At 40.9% G+C, this 21,742-nt stretch overlaps 3 protein-coding genes across 11 annotated transcripts; 1 reads left to right on the top strand and 2 right to left on the bottom strand.

Moving 5' to 3' along the window:
• Positions 1-1,920: 1,920 nt before the first annotated feature.
• ahsg2 (alpha-2-HS-glycoprotein 2) lies at positions 1,921-6,614 on the bottom strand. Its single transcript, XM_040144349.1, has 8 exons — positions 6,498-6,614; positions 4,143-4,342; positions 3,617-3,727; positions 3,374-3,455; positions 3,127-3,281; positions 2,914-3,009; positions 2,680-2,751; positions 1,921-2,553 (listed from the first exon to the last, which is right to left on the bottom strand). Exons 2-8 carry the CDS (start codon positions 4,338-4,340, stop codon positions 2,143-2,145), a joined length of 1,125 nt encoding a protein of 374 aa, XP_040000283.1. The 5' UTR covers positions 4,341-4,342; positions 6,498-6,614; the 3' UTR covers positions 1,921-2,142.
• On the top strand, positions 6,038-12,867 carry LOC120799289 (sentrin-specific protease 5-like). 9 transcript variants are annotated; one of them, XM_040144348.1, is made up of 11 exons: positions 6,038-6,237; positions 7,891-7,949; positions 8,169-8,946; positions 9,044-9,149; positions 9,352-9,499; positions 10,379-10,426; positions 11,225-11,302; positions 11,458-11,595; positions 11,725-11,808; positions 11,952-12,002; positions 12,109-12,867. In XM_040144348.1, exons 3-11 carry the CDS (start codon positions 8,169-8,171, stop codon positions 12,223-12,225), a joined length of 1,548 nt encoding a protein of 515 aa, XP_040000282.1. In that variant the 5' UTR covers positions 6,038-6,237; positions 7,891-7,949; the 3' UTR covers positions 12,226-12,867. The 9 variants fall into 9 exon arrangements, with proteins under 9 accessions (XP_040000282.1, XP_040000280.1, XP_040000281.1 ...); XM_040144346.1 differs by having other exon boundaries at positions 7,888-7,949; XM_040144340.1 differs by lacking the exon at positions 6,038-6,237 and adding an exon at positions 6,435-6,616 and having other exon boundaries at positions 7,888-7,949.
• Positions 12,868-13,884: 1,017 nt separating this feature from the next.
• On the bottom strand, positions 13,885-21,712 carry LOC120798606 (protein crumbs homolog 1-like). Its single transcript, XM_040143006.1, has 8 exons — positions 21,664-21,712; positions 20,267-21,238; positions 18,207-18,757; positions 17,894-18,059; positions 15,550-16,468; positions 15,408-15,449; positions 15,170-15,292; positions 13,885-14,137 (listed from the first exon to the last, which is right to left on the bottom strand). Exons 1-8 carry the CDS (start codon positions 21,710-21,712, stop codon positions 13,885-13,887), a joined length of 3,075 nt encoding a protein of 1,024 aa, XP_039998940.1.
• Positions 21,713-21,742: the final 30 nt, after the last annotated feature.

Below are 21,742 nucleotides of genomic sequence, written 5' to 3'. Positions count from 1 at the left end.
ACTTGGAGATATTGGACACTGCCACAGATATGTTTTATGTTTCAGCTTTTTGCTATGATCATTTAAATTAATTTTTCCATCATCAATCTACACTTAATACCCCTTAATGACAAAGCAAAAACTTGAATTTGAATTTTTGAAATTTTTGCCAATGTATTAAAAAGGAAACTGAAATATCACATTGATATAAATATTCAGATACTTTGCTATGACACTTGAAATTTAGCTCAGGTGCCTCTGATTTCTCAAAAAAGCACCTAAAGGAATCAGACTGTGAGAAACAAGATTGTCTGGTCTGATGAAACCAAGATTGAAGTGTTTGGCCTCAATTCTAAGCGTCATGTCTTGTGGAAACCAGACACCGCTCATCCCCAGGCCAATACCATCCCAAAAGTAAAGCAAAGTGGTGGCAGCATCATGCTGTGGGGGTGTTTTTCAGCATCAGGGACAGGATGACTGGTGGGTTGAGGGAAAACTGAACAGAGCAGAGTACAGAGATTACCTCAATGAAAACTTGGTCCAGAGCACTCAGGACCTCAGATTTTGCCGAAGGTTCACCTTCCAACAGGGCAATGACCCTAAGCACACTGCCAAGACAACGCAAGAGTGGCTTAGGGACAACTGTGTGAATGTCCTTGAGTGGCCCAGCCAGAGCACTGACTTGAACCCAGTTGAACATCTCTGTAGAGAGAAAATGGCTGTCCACCAACAGTCCCCGTCCAACCTGACAGAGCTTGAGAGGATCTGTAGAGAAGAATGGCAGAAAATCCCTAAATTCAGGTGTGCAAAGCTTGTCGCATCATTCCCAAAAAGCCTCAAGGCTCTTATTGCTGCCAAAGGTGCTTCAACTAATTTCTGAGTAAAGGATCAGACTACTTAAGTCAATGTGATATTTCAGTTTTTCCTTTTTAATAAATTTGCAAAAAATTCTAAAATTCTGTTTTCACTTTGTCATTATCAGGAGTTGAATGTAGAACGATGAGGGGAAAAAATGAAATGATTTTAGCATAAGGCTGCAACATAATAAAATGTAAAATTGAAGGAGTCTGAATACTTTCTGAATGCACTGTATATCAGCTTATGCCATCCCACAATTGTAGGCGGTGTATTATCAATTCACCTGAGCAATATCTTTTTCTGAACAGGCTTCTTCGATGAGAACCTTTAAAATAAAAACTGGGTAAACCAAGGAAGAAAAACCTGAGGTTTAGTGTCGAGTGGTACACAAAAATTCAAATCAAGTTTAGCAATAATTTCACCCCAGTATATGGATACATTTCCACATACAGTGCCTATCACTTCCCAGCTCTACCTGACATTTTGAATACGTTTCTGTCAAATTGGCATTCATCATTTTTCTAACCTGGGGGGTAATCTAATGTATAAATAATGTGACAAAGTTTTCCTGTTGGGAGACAAATATTGTCAGTGTTCTGGTATAAGAGCTGATCCTGAGATGTGTATGAAGTGTTTTGGTTGCATTAGTGCATTTGAATGCGAGTTTAATTGTTGTGCCAATTTGCATGTCAGTAAAGTAATGTTTGCCATATTGAGCTGTTTTGAACATGGAGTCAAGCAGGACAAAACATGTGAAATGGATACTTATTTTGCTGTGGCTGTATTAGTAGGAATGTCGATGAGTTCATGGGAATGTCATTGGCATGAGTCAACATGACCAGCAAACAGCACAGTGTTTTGCAATAACCCTTAAAGATGTGGCATGAATGATTAAATGAACTCTGATACCAGTTTGTTCATTGAAAGTTTCACATGGAGAGGTTATCAATGTGTCCTCATCAAACCTGTAAAAGGCCTTACATGACTCTCAATCCTTCACTGACTTTGTTTCAATTCATATTAAAGAATGCACGATGACTAAAAAGTACAAACACAAAAAGTTCAGACTTGAGAGATTTATTCAGCAGCATTGAATGCAAATCTTCTTCATCCATTTTACAGAAATTTCAAGAGCTGTTGTGCAATACACTGTGCTCCTTTGACAGTTTCACACAATGGATTATTCCTGGTTTGCAAGAAATGTGTCAGTGTTACATTTCCCTACCACAACACATGTATCACTTAAAGTTACCCTAGCACCAGTGTAGCTGAAGGAAGCAAATATAGAGAGTCTGTGGGACTTGTTCACTTGAAGAATCTGACCCTTCCAGGACATACTTGCACATGAGGAATAGGGTCTACAGTGATCTCAGCTGCTGCAGGGCTGAGTTCAGCATGTAAATCTCTCTTAACCACACTAACAGCTTCCTCCTTACTGGCTGAGGCTTTGGAGGTTGATGCAGAGTCAGTAGCTAGAGTGGGATCAGCAGAAGCAGGTGTAGCAGCTGCAGCAGCATCAACCACTGCAGGGGCCACAGGTACAATTTCAGTTGACTCTGCTGATTCTGCAGACATAGAGCGGCCCAGATGAGGCTCATGATGAGAGGTCAGTTTATGGTGTCTTAGACCATTCTTGTGTGACAGGCCCCCTGTATGTACATGGACCGCTGGTGGCAAGGCAGAAGCTACAGTGCTGATGGCATCCACAACAGGCGTCTGAAAAATTGTGTGCATTAACAGAGACTTAGAAATAACATGTTCTACATAAATGGAAGATGGTAAACTTCAAGACTTATTTTTGGCCATCAAAATGATGTGAAGAAGTGAAACACAGTATTTTACCAGAATGGTAAACATCTTGCAGTCCACTGTGTGAGCAGTTTTAAAACCTTTGGCAACACAAATACTCCGTTCCTGGTAGAAAAAAAGAAAAACATGATTTTCACCCCCCTCATTTTTGTTCGTTCTGATAAAAGCGTGTATATAACACATCATTGCAATAATAATTAAAAAAAAAAAAAACTACGCCGTTCTTTCAAAAAAGTGGAAAACTAGAGCAATGCTTTGTGTACTTACAGCCGTGGGATCATCCAGGGGCACGCAGGTGTCACCAGTGCAATTAGCCTCAGCTATGACATATTCTACTGAATATCTGGCCCCACCAGACAAAAACTGAAACAAGGTATTGGGAAGTATTGATGTACTGACAGACACTAATTCAATGTGCAGGTGCATTAAATCTTGTAAAAATTCTTGTAATTTATTTGGACCGAACATGCTTATGCCCACCTGTGACGACATCCTTCCAATCTCCAGAATAATGTAAGTTACATTGACAACATTTTTATTAAGGGTTGCCAGAGTGGCATGGACAAAGTCCAGCGCTGCAGTGTTGTTTAGGGGAAGGAGGGTAAAACAGCCAGTGCAAAGGTCCACTGTTGATTCTATATGTGAGTAAACAAAAAGACACATGCAAGGTTTTTGTGTGTAGCGTGACACTGGTATGTTCTGTATGTGTATGGTCAGGAAGTTTTACCCTCTGTTTCACACTTGAATGTGGTGACAGACAGGGCTCCGCCAACCTTCTTCAGCACCACATCACAGTCTGCTTCAATTGCCTGATTGGAGACAAAGAATCGGTCCACATAGCACAATAGTCAGTCTTCTATTCTATTCTCATTATTTTATATTCTAAAATGATCATCATCTTTACATTTGGTTGAATTGCTGTAGCTCAACTATTACTATTACTATTACTACTATTGGTACGCAGTCTCACCGTCAAATATTTGGGTCTGACTGTGCAGTTGGCAACAGGTGTGGGGTCCAACACATGACAATCTGTTTCCAGCAGGTCAAGTTCCAAGACATATATCTGTTCTCCATTAATCTGAGGAGAGGTAAAAGGAAACACTATTTAGTTGTTTTGTTTTTTTTAACTCTACAGCATGGACAGTCCACTACAAGGACATATTTGCGTGGATGAACATGCATAGCAGTGTCTAATGACACTGAAAAAAAGAAGAGTATAGTTGAAGTGTTGATTCTTCATCTTTTCTGACATGTTTGTGCAAATGTATGCATGCATTTGTTGAGTCAGCTTAATGTGAAAATCACAGATTCATAACACAGTTAAGATTTTAATCTAACAAGTATGTGATCCTATTGTCCAGGGGTATAGAGGAAATGCATTTGTATTTTCCAATGTAGCGCACATCACATTCAGAGCTCCAAGTTGATTAAAAAAGAGGTAGCTATCTGAATTTCTTTGCCTGTAACTACGAAGCATCTTCTCGCTGACTTACCCCAGTTTTGATTTCGATCTCCTCGATCCTGTTCAGTGCAAACTTGTAACCATGAGTGTGCTGGGCATTGACGTAATCCTGAGCCACCAGGGCAGCCTCCTCTGCCTCAGGGGAGTCACACAGAGGATGCAGCACATTGAGCTGAGCCCATACCCCCACCAGTAGTCCAAGAACCACAGTGATGCCCAGGGGTTTCATTTCTGTGAGAGATACGAGAGGTATCAGAGCAGTGGAGCAGATAAGGGAAAGGAAGAGAGGCAGAACCTATGCAACCCGTGGTGTATATATCCTATCCTAACAGGAAAAAAACGAGCCAAGTTAAACACAATGATCATGCCTCCTGACTCTTGTGTCACATGTGGGTTGTACTGTGTACTGTGTAACTCTGTGGGACCGCTGCCAAAACAAATGTAAGTTGACAAAGTCTAGCATGGTAATGTAAATCAGTGATAGGTCAGTTTTTTATAGTGAGACATCTGCAAACATCTCCTCTATCATTTGTTAGCTGCCCTCGCATCTGGCACAAATGTTCCTTGAATTAAATATCATTCAAAATGTGTGAAGAGCGTCATGTTCAAATAGTCATATTGTGTAACCAGCTGTGGCTCTCCACAGAGGTCAATAAGGGTGGTCAGCCACAGAGCAGGGCACCGCAGTCAGCAGGGATTCTGAGCCTTGGTCAATGACGGTTCGGCAAAGCAGGATGTTTCCCTCAAAAGGGGGGCACAGTTGAGGGACACGGCACTCATTGCTTCCACCCACATATTTGTTCTCTATTGGACCGTCTGCACAATACACTAGTGTCATTCCAGGTCAGGACCAAACTACAAACAGAGATACTGATGAGAGGATTACTAGTAAAAAGTAGATGTCAGCAATAAAGCCCCGATAAAAGGATCTCAATGTTATATATATTTGTGTTTTGTCTTTATCTTTTCGTTGCATTGTTGCATTGTTTAAAAGCATTTTTCATGGCTTCTTGACATGAAAGTGTCATATCACACATGAAATAAATCCTCTTAATCCTATCTTCCCCCATGGCTCAATTTGGCCTTATTTGCAAGTTCAACATGAAGGACCAAATGGCAGTTGTTATAAATAAATACAAGCTGTTTCTCTGCGTCTGCATTAAGTTTTGAGTGCTGCAGTAGTCAGACTTAAAACCAGGCTAATACTTTTGGCTTCTGGTAAGAAAACACCGGTTCAGATAAAATTGAAAACAACTAATTTAACATTTTAAGAGATTTTTTGGGCTGAATGAGGAAATGGCGTGGCAAAACACAGTTCCGCTGGGCTTGCAGTGCCAAATAATGAAACCAAACAGGGAGAGCAGCTCTTCATAGCTTGTCAGAAACACAGCTAATTGCTGCCATTATCCAAACTTTTTAACGTGTTCTAAGAAAAGCAACCACATCGCTGGTTATCTGTGTGTTTTAGAATTGATTTGAAGTTTTTATGGCTAGTTTTTAAAGCCTTGAATGATCAGGCTCCTGCCTATATCCGTGATCTGCCAACTCTCTATGAGCCCGATCACTGCTTGAGATTCTCTGGCAGGGCCCTGCTGATGGTTCCTAAATCTCGACTTGTCACTGGAGGTAAGCCTGAGGGGCCCTGCCAGCAAAGGCAGGGCCAATCAGCAGTGGAACTCACTGCCTGAGGATCTAAGTCGGGCAAACTCAGTATCCTTTAAATCTCTTCTTAAAACTCACTTTTAGCTTATCTTGTTGTAATTGTTTCAATTATTTATCTCGTTTTAGACTATTATAAGTTATAAGTTATAATAAGTTATTATTGTTGTTGTTGTTGTTGTTGTTGTTGTTGTTGTTGTTATAGTTTTCATTGCTCTCCTCATCTACTCGTCGTTCTTAGTAAAAATCTGATTGGTCGACGCCAGAGTGACGCGTTCTCCACGCGACTCAGTGTGGATTGTGTACATGGTGCTACGCGCGCTGCAGGTTGAGCCGGGTCTAGCAGCCAAACACCTTGTCTTAAATAGAAAGTACATTCATTCTCCAGGAGGTAGACATGCAAGACCTGTATCAGACAAGAGCTCATTTCGCTCCGAGGTCTCAGTGAGGCTAACGAGGCAGTAACGGTGAGACAGAGTGGTTGTGCGTGCTAGCCCCGGTTTGTTGGGTCAGTAAGCTTAGCTATGTTAGCTCATTTAGCCAGGGGGCTTTGCTTGGAAACACGTGTCGAGAAGACACCAAGCGAGGCTGGCCGAAACCGTGAGCCATCTGTGGTGTGACTTAACTTAGCCGCGCGGGACTATGTGGGACACGTAGTAAGGTCTTGCGCTGCAATGCACAGCTTTGACAACTTTTGAAAATGCTTCAGATTGTCTCTCCGTCTTACCTCTCTCGGATCCCACTGAAACATTTGCGAAAATAGTTGTTGCTAAGTCATCTGGGCACACACGACCGGCTGTTTTAAGTGGCTGCAAATGCAGCTCCGAAGATGCAGTGGTGGGAGAGGTAGTCACATCTTTAACTTAAATAAAAGTAGCAATACAGCGATATAAGTCAAAAGTCCTGCATTCGAACCCTTACGGAAGAAAAAAAAATAATAAAAAGCATTTAAATGATCAAAAGTAAAAGTAGTTTCTATGCAGCAGAGTGTCTCCTCTCAGAGTTTAACACGTAAGCATCATTTTAATGTTTTAGCTGATAAAAAGGGAGCTAATTTCTTTAGCACCCCATTTATAACATATACAGTACTGTGCAAAAGCTTTAGGTAATAAAAGTAAAGTGAGGATGCTTTCAAACATAGCACCATGAATAGTTTTTGTTTTATCAATTAACCTCATATAAACTGTAGTAAACAAAAAAAAACCAACCTAAACCTAATCAGTATTTGTTGTGACCATACTTTGCCTTTAAAACAGTAACAGTTCTCCTCGGTACTCCTGCACATAGTTTTTCAAGGTACTTGGCAGGTAGGTTGTTCCAGGCGTCTTAGAGAACTTGCCACAGTTCTTCTGTGGATTCAGGCTGTCTCAGTGTCTTCTGTCTCTCCATGTACTCCCAGACTGACTCCATGATGTTGAGATCAGGGCTCTGCGGAGGGCTAGACCATCTGCTGCAGGACTCCTTATTCCTCTTGTCTCTGAAGATAGTTCTTTATGACTCTGGCTGCATGTTTGGTGTCACTGTCAATGTGTATGAATGTGAGACCAATCAGATGCCGCCCTGATGGTATATTGTGATGGGCAAGAATCTAAACTAATCTAAACAAGCTCTGTAAACTGTTGTTTACAGAGCTGGGACCAGAAAAACTCATGGGTGTAACTTTATCTAAAAAGTGGTATCATAGTTACAGTCTCTCATATTAAGGGAACAACTTTTAGAATATATCCTCTTGGTTGCTGAGAAATTATCCGCTTTGTTTTTGCAATGGGGACCTAAAACTTTTGCACAGTACTGTATGTCTTGAGTATCTACAGATTTCAAATAAATGTAATGCGGTGAAATGTACAATATTTCCCACTGAAAAATAGTGGAGTATGACGTAGAAATTGGAAATACTTAGTCTCTCAAAATTATATTTAAGTGCAGTACTCAAGTAATTATACCCAGTTACATTCCACTGCTGTCTAGTTAACTGCTGTACTGTCCAGCCACAACCGTCACGCATAACAGTGACAGCTGATCAAATTTCAGAAAAAGCTTTGTTCAACTTTTTGAAAAAGTGAGATGAACATGTGTAGGAGCGCTGCATGTAACAACACATCCGTTCTGTATTACAGCAGATGTTCAGACTGTGTGTTACTCTGCTGAGTTCGCCACCAGAAGCGGAAGCAAAGACGAGGTCAGCTAAGTGGAGTATGGAGGGAACGCTACGCCTGAAACAGTCATTAGAGTCATTGGACCATAGCATTGAAACTGAGTATCGCACATAGATGACAAAATAAAGTCCGCATTAAGTACTGGTGCATATGAAGTGTCTGATTCAGACCTGCCCTCCCCGCAGCTGTAAGGGTACCAACAACTCCATGTTCTCATGTGGCCCTCCATCTGTCTCTCCCAGATGCACCGAACACAGAGCTACCGGAACACAGCAAAATACCTGAAGAGGAGGAAGGGGTTCATGTCTTCAGTCAAGGGGGTTTCTCATCTGTCCAGGCGAGCCAAGAGGCGCTTGTACTGTAAATTACAGCTCTGGATGTGGAGGAAGCGGAGAGAGAAATGCCGTTTTGGGATTTTCAGAGCAAAGAAAAGAACTTGTGGGATCAGCTCCGGCTCTGGCCCCTGCCTCAGTTTAAAGGCACAATCACAGGAAAATAAAAGGAAAGGTCCAACACTCCGCAAACTACACCTAGAAAATTCGCAAGCCAGAACTTCAGCTGTTGTGTCACCACTTGGGTGTGATACTGAAGCTGCAGAGGACACGCTTAGAGGGCAGAATTGCCCGCTGAAGCCACATGAACCTGTTGGTCTGTCAGAAACGTTCAATGCTTCCAGCTCTTTGCAGAACCAGGTTGCAGACACAAATGTTGCTGCAGGTACCGTCACTCAAACCGTGCCGTCTCGAAGATCAGAAACCTTTGAACAGTTTTGTGAAATTGCAGATCCTTCAAAATGTTCTCACACTGTCACACACCCGCTGAGTACAGACAGTGGGGCATATGGGGGGATTATGAGGTTCAAGGTACCGAGGACACAAGTTGACTGCTCATCAGGAGATCACACTACTGTCACTCCAGGTCAGGACCAGGCTCCAGTCAGAGTTACTGATGAGAGATTCCCCGGTAAAAAGTCTTCTCAAACTGATGTCAGCCTTAAAGCACTGACTAAGGACATCCAAGGTAGATTTTTTAATATATTTTTTTTACCTTTTATTGCTGGGTTTAAATTTGTTTTTTCACAGCTATTTGAGATTACAGTGCTTCGGTGTTTCTCTAGAATTCCTCGATGACTTCTACAGAATATATGGAAGCTTCATCCCGCTACAAAAGAGCGATGTGTTGAGACACCTGAAGAGGAAGTTCAACACTGATTTCAATGACAGGTAAATCTTTGTCAAAAGTCTAAATCCGATCTTGAATCGCGTTGATTCATGCGATTCACTCTATTTGCACAATTAAAAACTACTCGTACTTTTTTATTTGTAATGTTTTAAGGGTTATGTGTTTATAGGTGGAGCAGTCAGGGTGTAATCTAAAATGATTTTATTCCTGGACCAATCTTTTTATGTTTTCCAACCTCTGCAGCAAAAGTGTCATCTTCTCAGAGGTTACCAAATACAGAACTGCGCTCGTTCAGAAACCTGTTCCCTCCTTCCGGGTGGTCTACAAGAAACACACACTGACACTGGATGATTTGTCGACACTGGCAGATCAGAATTGGCTCAACGACCAGGTTATGATCTAGCACAGCAAAAATTTCAGTTCTAATGCAGATTTCTGAGTGGAAAGATTTATGATATGAGCAAAAAGCCAAATGTTTATGCTGAATGTAACTGGTACAGTTGTAATCAAAGGTTTGGGCACCACTGGGCAAAAGACATACTGTTTCGAAGAAGTAAATCCAAACTCTACTGCAAAGACACATTAAGAAATGAGCCTTTCTTCAAATGTTAATGCACTGTTACTTTTGCAACTTCATGTTCTGAGATTTATAGGCTGTTGGCAAAGGTGTTCTTTTCATCAACTGTTGCTACTGTTTTTCCCTCCAAACACACCTTTGGTGATCTGTCCAGAAACTCAATTTGAACTTCATCTGCACAGTAGGAGGGTGCACCACTCCTCATGTGTCAGCTAAATCTTCCTGCAGCTCCTTTGTAGTCGTATGGGGGCTTTTCTTTGCCTTTCTGCCCAGCAGACGTACAGCTTTATCTTCTGTGGAACTGTGGAAGTGTGGACAATATCTCCTGTTAACTGCCATTTCTTAATGACATTTTTCTTTTTTTTTTTTTTTGACAATGTGGAAATTGCAAGCTGGAATCAACTTTGATGTCTTTTTAATTAAGACCTAACAACTTAATAAAGTTCTGAGAGTTTACAAGAAGAAGGGTGCCCAAACTTTTGCATGTTTCACAATTGCTTTATTTTTTTTAATTTATTTCTTTTTTTTAAGGTAATGAAATAAAAAGTAAGAATGAATTAACATATGAAGAATTTTAATTTTAATGTCTGTTTGCTGCTTTTCATTTCACAAATCACCAAAATATGTGATTTACCTGGGAGTGGCCAGACTTTTGCATACAACTGTATATAAATATTTTTGTTTCTGCTTAAGGTCATGAACATGTATGGAGAATTGATTGTGGAATCTGCTAATCACAAGGTAATCTAAGGGCTATGCAGATAGCTTGAGATGCAAGAATGTTTTTTCTTTCCCAATTATAATTATAGAGCCAGATGGGTGAAGTTTTTTACTTAGCAGGGTTATTCAAATGTTTCCATCAATTTAAGGAGTAGTTTAACATTTTGGGAAGTACGCTTTTTTGCTTTCTTGCCAAAATTTAGATGAGAGGACTTATACTACTCTCATGTTTGTACGTTAAATATGTAAATACTGCTGTGGCTAGTTAGCTTAGCTTAGCATACAGACTTGAAGCAGGGGGAAACAGCTAACCTGGCTCAGTACAAGGATAAAAAAAATCTGTTAATTAACATGTTATATATTGTTTGTGAAATCCATTTAAAAACCAAAGTTTAATAATGACATTCTGTTTTTTTGCTTGGGACTATTTCTTGTTCGGGCGAAGTGACTTCCTTGAGTCTTGTCCTCACTGTAACTTTGCCAGACAACCCAGTATTTATTTCCCAAAATGTTGAACTACTCCTTTAATTAATCACATTATTTGCCTATAAGCTAGACTGTGCTACAGTCAGAAAATTTAACCTATTTCTTGAACTCCAACTATAGAGCACTGAAAGAACCTTAAGACAATGACAATTGTGCATGTGCTTGCTGGCCCAGATTTTTTTCTTTAAAGCTTACCCAATGTGTTTTACTGTCATAATCTGACTAGAATAGGATTTAAACAAATAAAAAAAATTGAACCTGCACAGGCATAAATACTGTTTGTTTTATAATAGTAGAATTCTAACTTTTATCTCCTACTGTCTCCATTCCTAGGTCCATTTTCTCAACAGCTTCTTCCACCGGCAGCTTATGACTAAAGGATATGATGGTGTGAAGAGATGGACAAAGCAGGTTAGGTCTAAGATGAAAGTGCTGTGTTAATTAATCAGTGTTTGCAAAGCAGATTTCCGTTAATCTGGGAAAAAATAAACTTCATCAAGTTATTATGAGATGACACTGACTTAAGAAATTAAGTGAGCGGTTTCAACCCCGCCTCTCATGCACAGGTGGATTTGTTTTCGAAGAGTTTGCTTTTGGTGCCCATCCACCTGGAGGTTCACTGGTGTCTGGTGACTGCTGATTTTCTCAAAAAGAAGATCTGCCTTTATGACTCTCAAGGAAACGCACTTCAGAAGGTTGCAAGGGTAATAACATGACATGTATTTTTTTGGCACTCAAACAAGATACATAAACATTTCACTTGCTTTTCAGGAGTAATCATAAGTCCTTATCCGTAAAACATCACGTTTTTCTTTATGCTTTCCTTACAATAGAACATCCTGAAATACTTGATGACTGAAGCCAAGGAGAAGCAGCAAACAGCTTTCGAAAATGGTTGGGCAGTGTCGTTCGATGAGGTATGTAGACGCTGATGTTTTGTCCTGAAATGATAAAAGCAAGTGTCAGAGGCCTCGTGCAGGCTGTTAAGCATCACCTGCTGGAGATTCACCCAGCAAACTCACTGACATGATGTCTTGTCTCCCCCTGCTGTACTTCACAGAAAATCCCACAACAGACCAATGAAAATGACTGTGGAGTCTTTGTCTTAGAGGTAACTTGCTTTGCCTGCTTAGTATTAATGACTTCAGTCATTATTGATTCCTTTTTTTTTTCTGTTCACTCATTACAAAACAGCTCCCTTTTGCTCTCCTTTTCAGTATTCTAGATGCCTTGCTCTAGCAAAACCTCTGCAGTTTTCACAGGAGGACATACCAAAGATACGTAAGAGGATCTACAAAGAGCTCTGTGACTGCAAGCTCCATGAAGAGGGCTGAGGAGTATCTCACAGTTGTATTTATGTATTTATTGCTGATAACTTGTGCTGGTTCCGATTTCGGTGTGAAATCAGCAGTCAACCCTCTCTCCATGCAGGACTTCACTACCACCTCACAGCCTTACAGTACTGTGAGTTCATATGGGTGACCCTAGTAGGAGATAGTCAGTTTTGTATCAGGTGCACTGTTCATGCTTAACCATAATCCTTGTATTATTACTGTATTTATTTATATGATCAATATTTAATCAGGCATGTTGTTTGATAAGAAAAAAAATACCTTATTGTACTTGGAGTTTATACATCTACAGTGCACCAACAGAGCCTTATTGAATTGACTGCCTGCTGAAATGGATCTAACCTGTCATGGTCCATGTGTGTATTACTTATTTACTGTTTAAATTATCTGTACAACTTATTTGCACATTTTTGAAGTCTTGTCTTGTCTTGCATTGTCGACTTGTAGTTTGAGATTTTTGCATCATAGTTCAGCTATTAGCAGGTGAGTAGAGACTAGGCGATTTTGTTTGTAAAGAAAGCTGTTGAACTGGGATCAGTGTTCAAATTATCATTTTTGTTTTTTGCGTAACAGAAATACTGTATGTATATAAAGTGTCAAATAAAAGCAGGCAATTTCCAAACATTTCACAAAGTTTATTTTGTGTTTTCATCTTACACATCAGGTACTGTATGCACTGCATGCAGAATATCCTTTATCAATTTATTTCAGATTAAATAAATATACAACTCCCTAGATATAGACAGGTATTTTATTAATCTCCAGCACATTATAACTGTTTGTGTGTCCTTTAACAGTTATGAAATATACACTCATTAGAAAACAGTCCTCCAGAAAAAAGGTGGAAATTTTAAGGCACAAGAAAAAAACTCTGATGTGCAGTTTTCAGTATGAGAACCAGATAAAATGCACTAATACAATGTCGTAAGTATGGTACAATATGTAATAGTCATTAAAAAATCTGTTCACAAGACACATTTCTATTACTGACCTTGTCAGTACGCTAGATATAATGAAATACAGTTTCAAACACAATGTATATTTATTTCAACAGTTCCCTGCCTCTTCTGGTCTTTTGAACTCACACCTTGTGAAAACTGTTGTTTACAGAGCTGGGACCAGAAAAACTCATGGGTGTAACTTTATCTAAAAAGTGGTATCATAGTTACAGTCTCTCATATTAAGGGAACAACTTTTAGAATATATCCTCTTGGTTGCTGAGAAAATTATCCGCTTTGTTTTTGCAATGGGGATTCAGTTTAATGTAGATACACAGACACCTGTTTTATCACCTAAATCATACGAGGCCTTAAAAGAGAAGAGCTTCGTTTCACTTCTGAGACTCGCTTCATACATTATTTGCTCATAATGTCTGTGCGGACATGTATCTGCCCACAGGGTGTGACAAAATGAAAGAAGACAAACTATCATTCATATAGCAGTGAAGAAGTAGCCTGTCCAGAGAAAGCTGAGTTCACTGTCAGAGGCTGTGGTTCTCTCCCCCTTTTTGTATAAAGCATTATAGAGAGGCTGTTGGGCTGTGTGCAGTTTTATGAAAACACATTATTAGAAATTTACCTAAATTATTCGAATGTACTGCAATGTGACCCTCTTTTTTGACCATAACAGACAAGAAGGGGCCTAGTCGTTAATATGGAATCCCCAGTCAATTTCTGGTTCATCGTCGAGGCGTATTACAAGGTAGGACAACAGCTGGAAGAGGTTCTGCCACAAGCCCAAGAAGAGGTACAAGTAGAAGTCGCTGATATCTATTTGGCAGTGTATCCCTGAGTAATTAATATCACACACACACTCATAACTGTTCACGTAGTTGATACAGAAGCCCCCGTTCATACATGGGTCTGAGGCACATTCATCCACATCCTTCTCACACCTGGGAGGAAAAATAAGAAGAAAAGAATTATGAAACAGAAACAAAAAAGAAAAAGCATTCATGTAAAATGTATTGGCAATAATGGCATTCTTTAAAAAGGCAGTAGTTGATTTTTTGGCCACTTGGGGGCAGCAGAAACAAGCTACATTAACATCACCTTTTAAGTTGATGATATAAGTAATAATTAAATAATATAAATTAATTAGTAAACAGTTGCTTACATGTATCTGCACATCTAACAGAAACAATTCACCATTAGCATTCATTTGGAGGTCTGTTTCTAGCCACCTGACAAATCTAAGCCCAATAGTCACTCTTTTTTAGCCCTTTTTTTTGGATCCACCAATTTCTGAGGGAAATATCCAGCTCTTTTGCTGCTAAATGCTCAGCTGTTTTCACAAGCTATTTGCTAACTTCATCTGTCTTTGCAGTTTGGTACTGGACTGTTAGCTTTTAGAGCTTTTGTGTTGAAACAGTTCTCCGCTGTATCTAAAAACAATGCTTACAAGAATGGTGAGAGTGAATCAAAACGGTCAAGTTACTGGTCGTAAAACCAAAACAATGAGCTGAAAGACACTAAAATGCTCTGTAGAACTGAGAAAACTACTGAGTTGTGTAATCATTTTTGTGGGTTTGTTAATTCAAACAACACCTTTTGCATTACACATAGCCATTTGATCCAATGTGCAAATATTCACAATAGTTGCTTTAAGCACAGGCCTAGTGCACGGTATTGTCAGCCTTTTCTGGCTCATGATCCTGATTATTGGTCAAAAGATCTTCATGTGTAGAGGTATCCATAAATCAGTTTAATGGCAATTATTCTGTGTTTAAAACCTAAGTAATAATTTCAGCTGATTTCATTTTATCAAAGACATATCAATAGATCAGTCCTAAAAATCTGAGTGGCCCAGTCTGAATATCTAGCGACCCCATTAGGGGCCATTAGGTTCTGACCCTTAGTGCAGAGAAACCTTGGGGTCATGACCTACAGGCTGTAAAGAGGATTAAATATCATCATGCACGTCCTACCACTGTCCTGTGAAACCGGGCAGGCAGTAACAAGTGTTGTCTGCTTCAGAGCAGTTCCCTCCATTAAAGCAGCTGTATTTCCATCTTGTACCCATGCATGTAGATACAGGCAACTGAGGAAGTCTGAACAGACACAAGAAAACAAGAAATGTCATTAGCCTCCAGTTTGGCACTGGTTTTAATGAAACAATAGAAATGGAAATATGTTTATTTTTGGTATTTATGTAGAGCCCCTTACGGATTTATCTCAATGTACCATGGGATTTCAGGAATTCTTTCACTGTAAGAGACAAATTTGTAAATCAGTACAAGTCAGAGCTTGTTAACCTATTAAAGGTGTGTGCTACTGTACGATATTAATAGAGTGTTAATGAACTCACTTGCAGTATTGGCCTGTCAGATTTTGAGGGCAGAGGCATGTGTAGCTCTGGAAGCCTTTGAGACATGTGGCGCCGTTGCTGCAATTGCTATTTTCACACATATCGACTTCTACCTCACATTGTTCACCCCTGTACCCCAACTCACACACACACTTGAATCCCCCAGGTAGGCTGGTGCAGTTGCCGTGGATGCAGGGGGTGGAGACGCAGCTGTCTGTCGGTTCTTGACACAGTGGCCCTGTCCACTCGTCGAGACACATGCAGTGATGCAGGTCAAACAGGTCCTGACACACACCCTGGTTCTGACAAGGGTTGGGTGCACACACACTGGCCCCCCAGCAGCCATATTGCAGGGCAGCTTTGCCATTTATCCTGGCAAACTGCTCCTCTTGAGGTCTGGGGAGGTTCAACTCTGTGTCCAGGTGGAAAGGGAGAAGCAGGCCTCCGATCTCCACAGAGCCCAGACAGCCAGACATTTCCACTCTAGCGTCAAGGCTCAGTCCCCCAAGGAAAATGTCTGCTCCTTCCCTAAGAAAAGCCAGGTCCCCCGCAGCTGTTTTGGACAAGCTTAGCTGCTTCTGGCTTCCATCCACAGCCATGATCCACCTGGAGGTTGGGAGTGTCTTGTTCTCCATTCTGAGCTTCACAGTGTGCCACTCTCCGTCACTGATTGGACCGTGGCTTTGAACTGTCACCTTGGGGAAATCCTTTTCATCCCCAGCCTGTATCTCCATGACCAAATGAGAGTCCTGGAAGGAGACAGTGAGGTAGTCTGAGCCCTTTTGTGCATGCAGTAAGGTGGCAGTGGACTGTCTTGTGCGGAAGCTGAGGGACATACTGGTGAGGCCGCGTCTAATCTTTCCATTGCTCCTGTAGTGCAAAATGCTGCTTTCAGCCCGAAATGTCATATTAGACAAACCTGAAGGAAAGTAACGAAAGAGACTTAATGAACTGAAATGAAATTTTGGAATTTCATGTAGTTTTCCCAAGTGTTCTTTCTTACTATACAGCAAATATCCCTGCGGAACATTAAACCCCCTGAAAATTTGCTTTCAAATCTTAAAGTGTAACTTATCACTAGGCTGTAAAGCAGTTACTGCCCACTCTGGTTATAAGTTTTAAGCCTGTTTCACCCAACGACAACCTGCAACCTGTGTGGTTTTTTGCATTTGTAACCACACCTAACAATAATGTCACAGTGAGTGTCCTAAAGTACACTTGTACATGACTGTAGGAAAGTGAAAAGTTAAACTACTGGACATCAGCAAAGACAAGATTTTTAAGGGGCGTTAAGTTACTCTAATAATATCATGACTAAATAACCAACAATCAAAGTTAAGGTCTGGAAAAATACATCTTTGGGTATTATTTATTAAGAGTTTAACACTCAAAACTTGAAGTTAATCTGCTTTATCAGGTCTGTGAGGGTGTGGTTTGATCAAACGTGATTGACAGTGTTGGCAACATAAGCAACAACCCAGCAACTAGAATCATGTTTTGATGCAAACTTTGCTCAATCCTTAGAGGTGCATGGAAGTATGTGACATCACCTTTTTCCAAATGAACCCTGCCCACTTCAAACCAGCCAGAAAAACAAGGACAAAAACACAATTACAGGATATTTTTATGCAAAATAACATAAACTGTTCTAGCTTTGGAAAAAAATATGTTGATGTAATCAGTCAAGGTATGAAGCTAATTAAGAAAATAGGTTTTAAGGGCCTTTTAAAATGTGACTGTTTGTTTTTTCTGGAAAACAGACAGAACAGACCGTAGGCAAACTGCATACAGTTTGAGCTACTGAAATGGCTTGGACTGGCAGCTACTCTGGATCAGCGGCTCCGCTCTTTTTCTCTTCGTGAACATGTGACATCGCCAGGAAGACTTGTCATCATAAACGTCCACAGGCATGTGGAGGAAGACATAATCTGACCAGGGATTACCATGTCTTAGAGCAATCCTATGTAGGATCCCTGCCTCAACTCTGTTCCCTTCTGTGATCAGCCGCACTGTAATTAATCAGTGCCTGCACCAGTGAGCGCCCTGAAGGGACTGTCTGCAGTTTGTAGTCCCATCAGGGTGCTGGTTGTCATCAGAAATGGGAGAGTGTAATAAAAGGCTTGAACATTTATTAAGGATCCTTTTTCTTGGCTTCTTTTTTGCATGACACAAACAGGGATAGCAACGTTAGCTGTACACAATATATTATTAATAACACACTGCTCATTCTTTGGCAATTCTCTGAGACTTTTTTTTTTTTAACCCACAGTCATATATATTTAAGACAATGTTCTTTCTAAGATAGGAATAGTGCAACAACAGGCCCTGATCTCAGGATACTTACACTCAAAGCCCTGAAAGTGTGGCTGACAAACAGCAGTGGCAGGGCATGGAGACAGCTCACACCATTTAACCTCCTCACAGCGCTGCCCTGCTGTGTTGGGGGGGCAGTTGCAAATGAAGTCATCCCACATGGAGTAACAAACTCCCCCATTGAGACAGGGGTTGACCTAATCAAGAGCAAACAGTCAAAATCATATCCAACAATGCCCCCTGCGAGTTCTGCAATATCCGTCATTAATGGTGCAGATAAGGAATGAAAATGTGTCACTCATTCAAGGCAATATAGTGAACATGACAGCATTGATATAACTCACAGCACAGGCGTTGTCACTGCTGCATCCTTGTGCAACATTGAGGAGTTGCTCCAGTTTGTAAGACTCCACCGGAGTTGCTATGGGATAGAACTGCAGTCGTTGGCTGTTAATCCTCAGATCCTGGACACAACCCTTAAAGTAGCCACCAAACGAAGCAGAGGCCCTTGAGCCAGGTAGCCCTCCGATGAAAACCAGATCCCCAGGATGGGCTTGGATATGCCTGATGGGCATAGAGCCCTGGTCTTGGGCTGACACAAACAAGTTGGCTGCTACTCCTTCCAGCTTCACAGTCACCAGATGGAAATGGCCATCACTGACACCAACCCTACCAAGAAGGGTCTCAAAGTTGTTGACCTCAATTTTGACCCTGCCTTCCTCCAGCCACACACGGAGGTACTGGCTGGTGCTGTTGGCCAGGATGAGGAGCAGGCCGCTGGACTGCCTGGTGCGAACGAACATTGATATAGTCACAGTATCACCTGGGTCATTGTCTAATGAGAAGACAGCGTAACTCTCCAGGTCTTTGTTTCCAAACCTTGCAGTGATATACTCTGTGTGGGTACAGGGAACAGAGAGACAAAGCCTTTAAAGTCAAACTTAAACAAAAAATGATGAGAAGTACATTATAACGGAATAGTAAGATGTTTTGGAAATATGCTTATTCACTTTCTCCCCCAGAATTTGATGAGAACATTGATACCACTCTCATGTCTGTCCAATAAAAATGAAGCAACAGTCAGCAGCCGGTTAGTTTAGCTTAGCATAAAGACAAGAAACAGGGGGAAACAGCTAGCCTGGGTATGTCCAAAGGTAAAAAATATCTGCCTATCATCACCTCTAATGCTCAATAATTAACAGGTTATATCTCATATGTTTAATCTGTGCAAATATGGAGGTGGTAAAACGACGATTCACCGTTTTACGGAGGGTTATGTTCTGGACTATTTTTTGGCTATGAGCAGTAACTTCCAAGTGTCTCTGCTGGTTGCCTGGCAACTGCTCAGAGCCAAGAAATAAGCCAGCACATAGCTCTCCACCAGCAACAGCGAATTGTTGTTTTTACACTTAATTTTTTCTACCGCTTAAACAAATGACATAGAATGAATTAATGAGTTAGTTGAAGTACTCAGTTTTCCTGTTTCCAGTCTACTAAGCTAAGAAAACCGATTGCTGGCTATAGCTGTTTAATGGACACATATGAGAGTGGTATTGATCTTACTCATCTAACTCTACACCAGAAAATGAATAAGGAAATTTCCCAAAATGTTAAACTATTCTTTTAAATGAATAAAATATTAGATTTTTGTGCATTTACCAGTGTTATGGACCACAAGGTATTCATTAACTTAATAAAGACTTGTATTGACAGAAAGGTGAGGTTATGGACTATCTCCAGCATTGTTTTGACAATGAGTGCTCTCGTTTCATTGAACTGAAGCTGCTGAGAATGCCAACGAACAAAAATGCTTCTGCATGGCGTGAGTCCATAAGACTTCCTGATCTGTCAAAGTGAAGGCATTCCAGGCTGGCTCCTGAAACCCACGTTTTTTTAATCCTTGACCCAGGTGTTGCTGAATGCCTCCTAATTGCATGAGGGATTGGCTGAACTTGGTGCTATTTCTACTGGCTCTGTAAGCTCCTTTAAAGTCTCCTGACTAACTTTATCATCCTTCTGGGTGGCTCTCTCCATGGCTAACCATTGAGATTTCTGTAGTGACGTGACTGAGGATGAACTTGACTTGACCTGTACCGGTTCTCACAGCATGTCTTCCTGCAATTCTGCCTACATAAGTGTCAAGGAAAACATGCTGAAATCAATGACAGACAATAAATGTGCTACCTGAACTTTTGTGTATTACTGTTTTTTGTGGTAAGAAAAAGTAGCCCACCTTGTGTACAGTATGTATATAGAGGTTAGTTTGGTTGGTGGGTTTTCTTAGTGGAAAAGGTCAAGAAGAATTGAGAACTAAACCACTAAAGAAGTTGGACTTAATATGGAAAAAAAGGATTTAATTTAAATGGCATGCAGTTGTGTAAGTGTTTGTGTGCATATGTCTTACCCTCTGCACAGTTTTCTCCCTCATATGGTCTGTGGCACTCACACATGTAGCTCCACCAGCCCTGGCTCACACAGCGCCCTCGGTTCTGACATGGGCTGTTGTCGCACTTGTCTTTGTCGCTGCATCCCACAGTGATGTTTGCCTGGGCGTCTGAGTCTTCTGGCACTATAGTTGGCAACACCAGATGTGAGTCCACAAACACATCTCTGAAGCAGCCTAGAAAAGCAGGCGGGTAGTCTGCTTCATCCACTGCTCTGTCCAAACCCAAGCTCCCCAAGACTGCTCCTATAAAGAGGCTTTGACGAACTGTTCCTGGCTCAGGGAGAGCAGAGGCTTGCTCAAGCAGCTGGACTTCAGCACTGGAGTCTCTGGTGCAGCTTTCTTCAGTGCAGAGCAGCCTGATAAGACTGACCACACCGCTTAGTGATGCTTCCACTGTGTGCCACTTGTTGTTGGACAAGTACCCTGGGAGCTCTTGAACCAGTGTGCTGGAGCCTTGACCTCTCAGGCTGCGGAGGCAGAGATGCCCATCCATTAGCTCGATGCTGAGGAGCAGATCATCCACTCTGCGTTGCAAGAGGGTACCGACTGCTCTTCCTGTCTTGAAGCTGAATGTGACATGAAGAGGAGCCTCTGGGTCTAGAAGCTGTGTCTCTACGTACATGTAGCCTCTGGACTCAAATGAGAAGACTGTCGGGATCTCACATTTTGAGCTTGTGAAGCCAGCAAGGCAGATGCATTTGTAAGTGTGCTGATCATTTACAAATAAAGGAGAGCATATTCCTCCATTCCCACACTGGTTGTCATCACAGCCTGAAAGTGCAACTGTGCAAGTCCCCCCCCCATATAGGCGCCCATTTTGGCTCTGTTGGGAGCAAAGGCATCTGAATCCTCCATTGTGGCTCTCACATACGCCACCATTTTGGCATGGCTGCTGTTCACATCTATTGATGTCCTCACCGGACAAAGTGCCTGGAGAGACAATTGCAATCCATTATAACTTTTTGTATTAATAAAGTCTGACATTTAGACCCCAATATATATATGTACAAACTTATAAAATAAAGAAACAAACAAAAAAGAAAAGAAGTGAAAGACATTCTACTCAAATAATTGTTTGATTTAAAATTTAGACATGTGCTTTGGACATATGAACTAAATCTAGAATTTAAAGCAACTGTACAAACCTATGTTGTGTATTATACTATATAATTATTGAGCACCTCAGCTACTATTTACAAATATTACAATTATTATGCACGATGACAATGAAAGAAAAATATACTAATTATTACCCTACAAACACAAATATACTGGCTTAAAGATATGATAAACATTTACAAATAATATTCATCTCTGATTACAACATACTGTAATATACTGTATCCAAAGATTACCTGCATAAAGCAACCATAACATCCACACATGCATACTGTATCTCAACATTGTCCTCAACAAGTCCTCCAAATTACTAGA

The sequence above is a fragment of the Xiphias gladius genome, chromosome 14 (assembly GCF_016859285.1).
Source record: "Xiphias gladius isolate SHS-SW01 ecotype Sanya breed wild chromosome 14, ASM1685928v1, whole genome shotgun sequence".
Lineage (NCBI taxonomy): Eukaryota > Metazoa > Chordata > Actinopteri > Istiophoriformes > Xiphiidae > Xiphias > Xiphias gladius.
The sequence above is the reverse complement of the archived record's forward strand: the minus strand, read 5'-3'. Positions and strand labels throughout refer to the sequence as shown.

Excerpts from the sequence above, each read along its gene's own strand:
- ahsg2 (XM_040144349.1), bottom strand. The coding sequence starts at position 4,340 with ATGAAACCCCTGGGCATCACTGTGGTTCTTGGACTACTGGTGGGGGTA. Across the intron at positions 3,456-3,616 it reads TCAGACCCAAATATTTGACG|GCAATTGAAGCAGACTGTGA; the intron begins GTGAGACTGCGT and ends GTCTCCAATCAG. Across the intron at positions 2,554-2,679 it reads GCAAGATGTTTACCATTCTG|ACGCCTGTTGTGGATGCCAT; the intron begins GTAAAATACTGT and ends ACAATTTTTCAG.
- LOC120799289 (XM_040144339.1), top strand. The coding sequence starts at position 6,748 with ATGCAGCAGAGTGTCTCCTCTCAGAGTTTAACAC. Across the intron at positions 8,947-9,043 it reads ACTGACTAAGGACATCCAAG|AATTCCTCGATGACTTCTAC; the intron begins GTAGATTTTTTA and ends GTGTTTCTCTAG. Across the intron at positions 9,150-9,351 it reads AACACTGATTTCAATGACAG|CAAAAGTGTCATCTTCTCAG; the intron begins GTAAATCTTTGT and ends CAACCTCTGCAG.
- LOC120798606 (XM_040143006.1), bottom strand. The coding sequence starts at position 21,712 with ATGTTGAGATACAGTATGCATGTGTGGATGTTATGGTTGCTTTATGCA. Across the intron at positions 21,239-21,663 it reads GTTATGGTTGCTTTATGCAG|GCACTTTGTCCGGTGAGGAC; the intron begins GTAATCTTTGGA and ends TTGTCTCTCCAG. Across the intron at positions 15,293-15,407 it reads TGGTACATTGAGATAAATCC|ACTTCCTCAGTTGCCTGTAT; the intron begins GTAAGGGGCTCT and ends GTGTCTGTTCAG.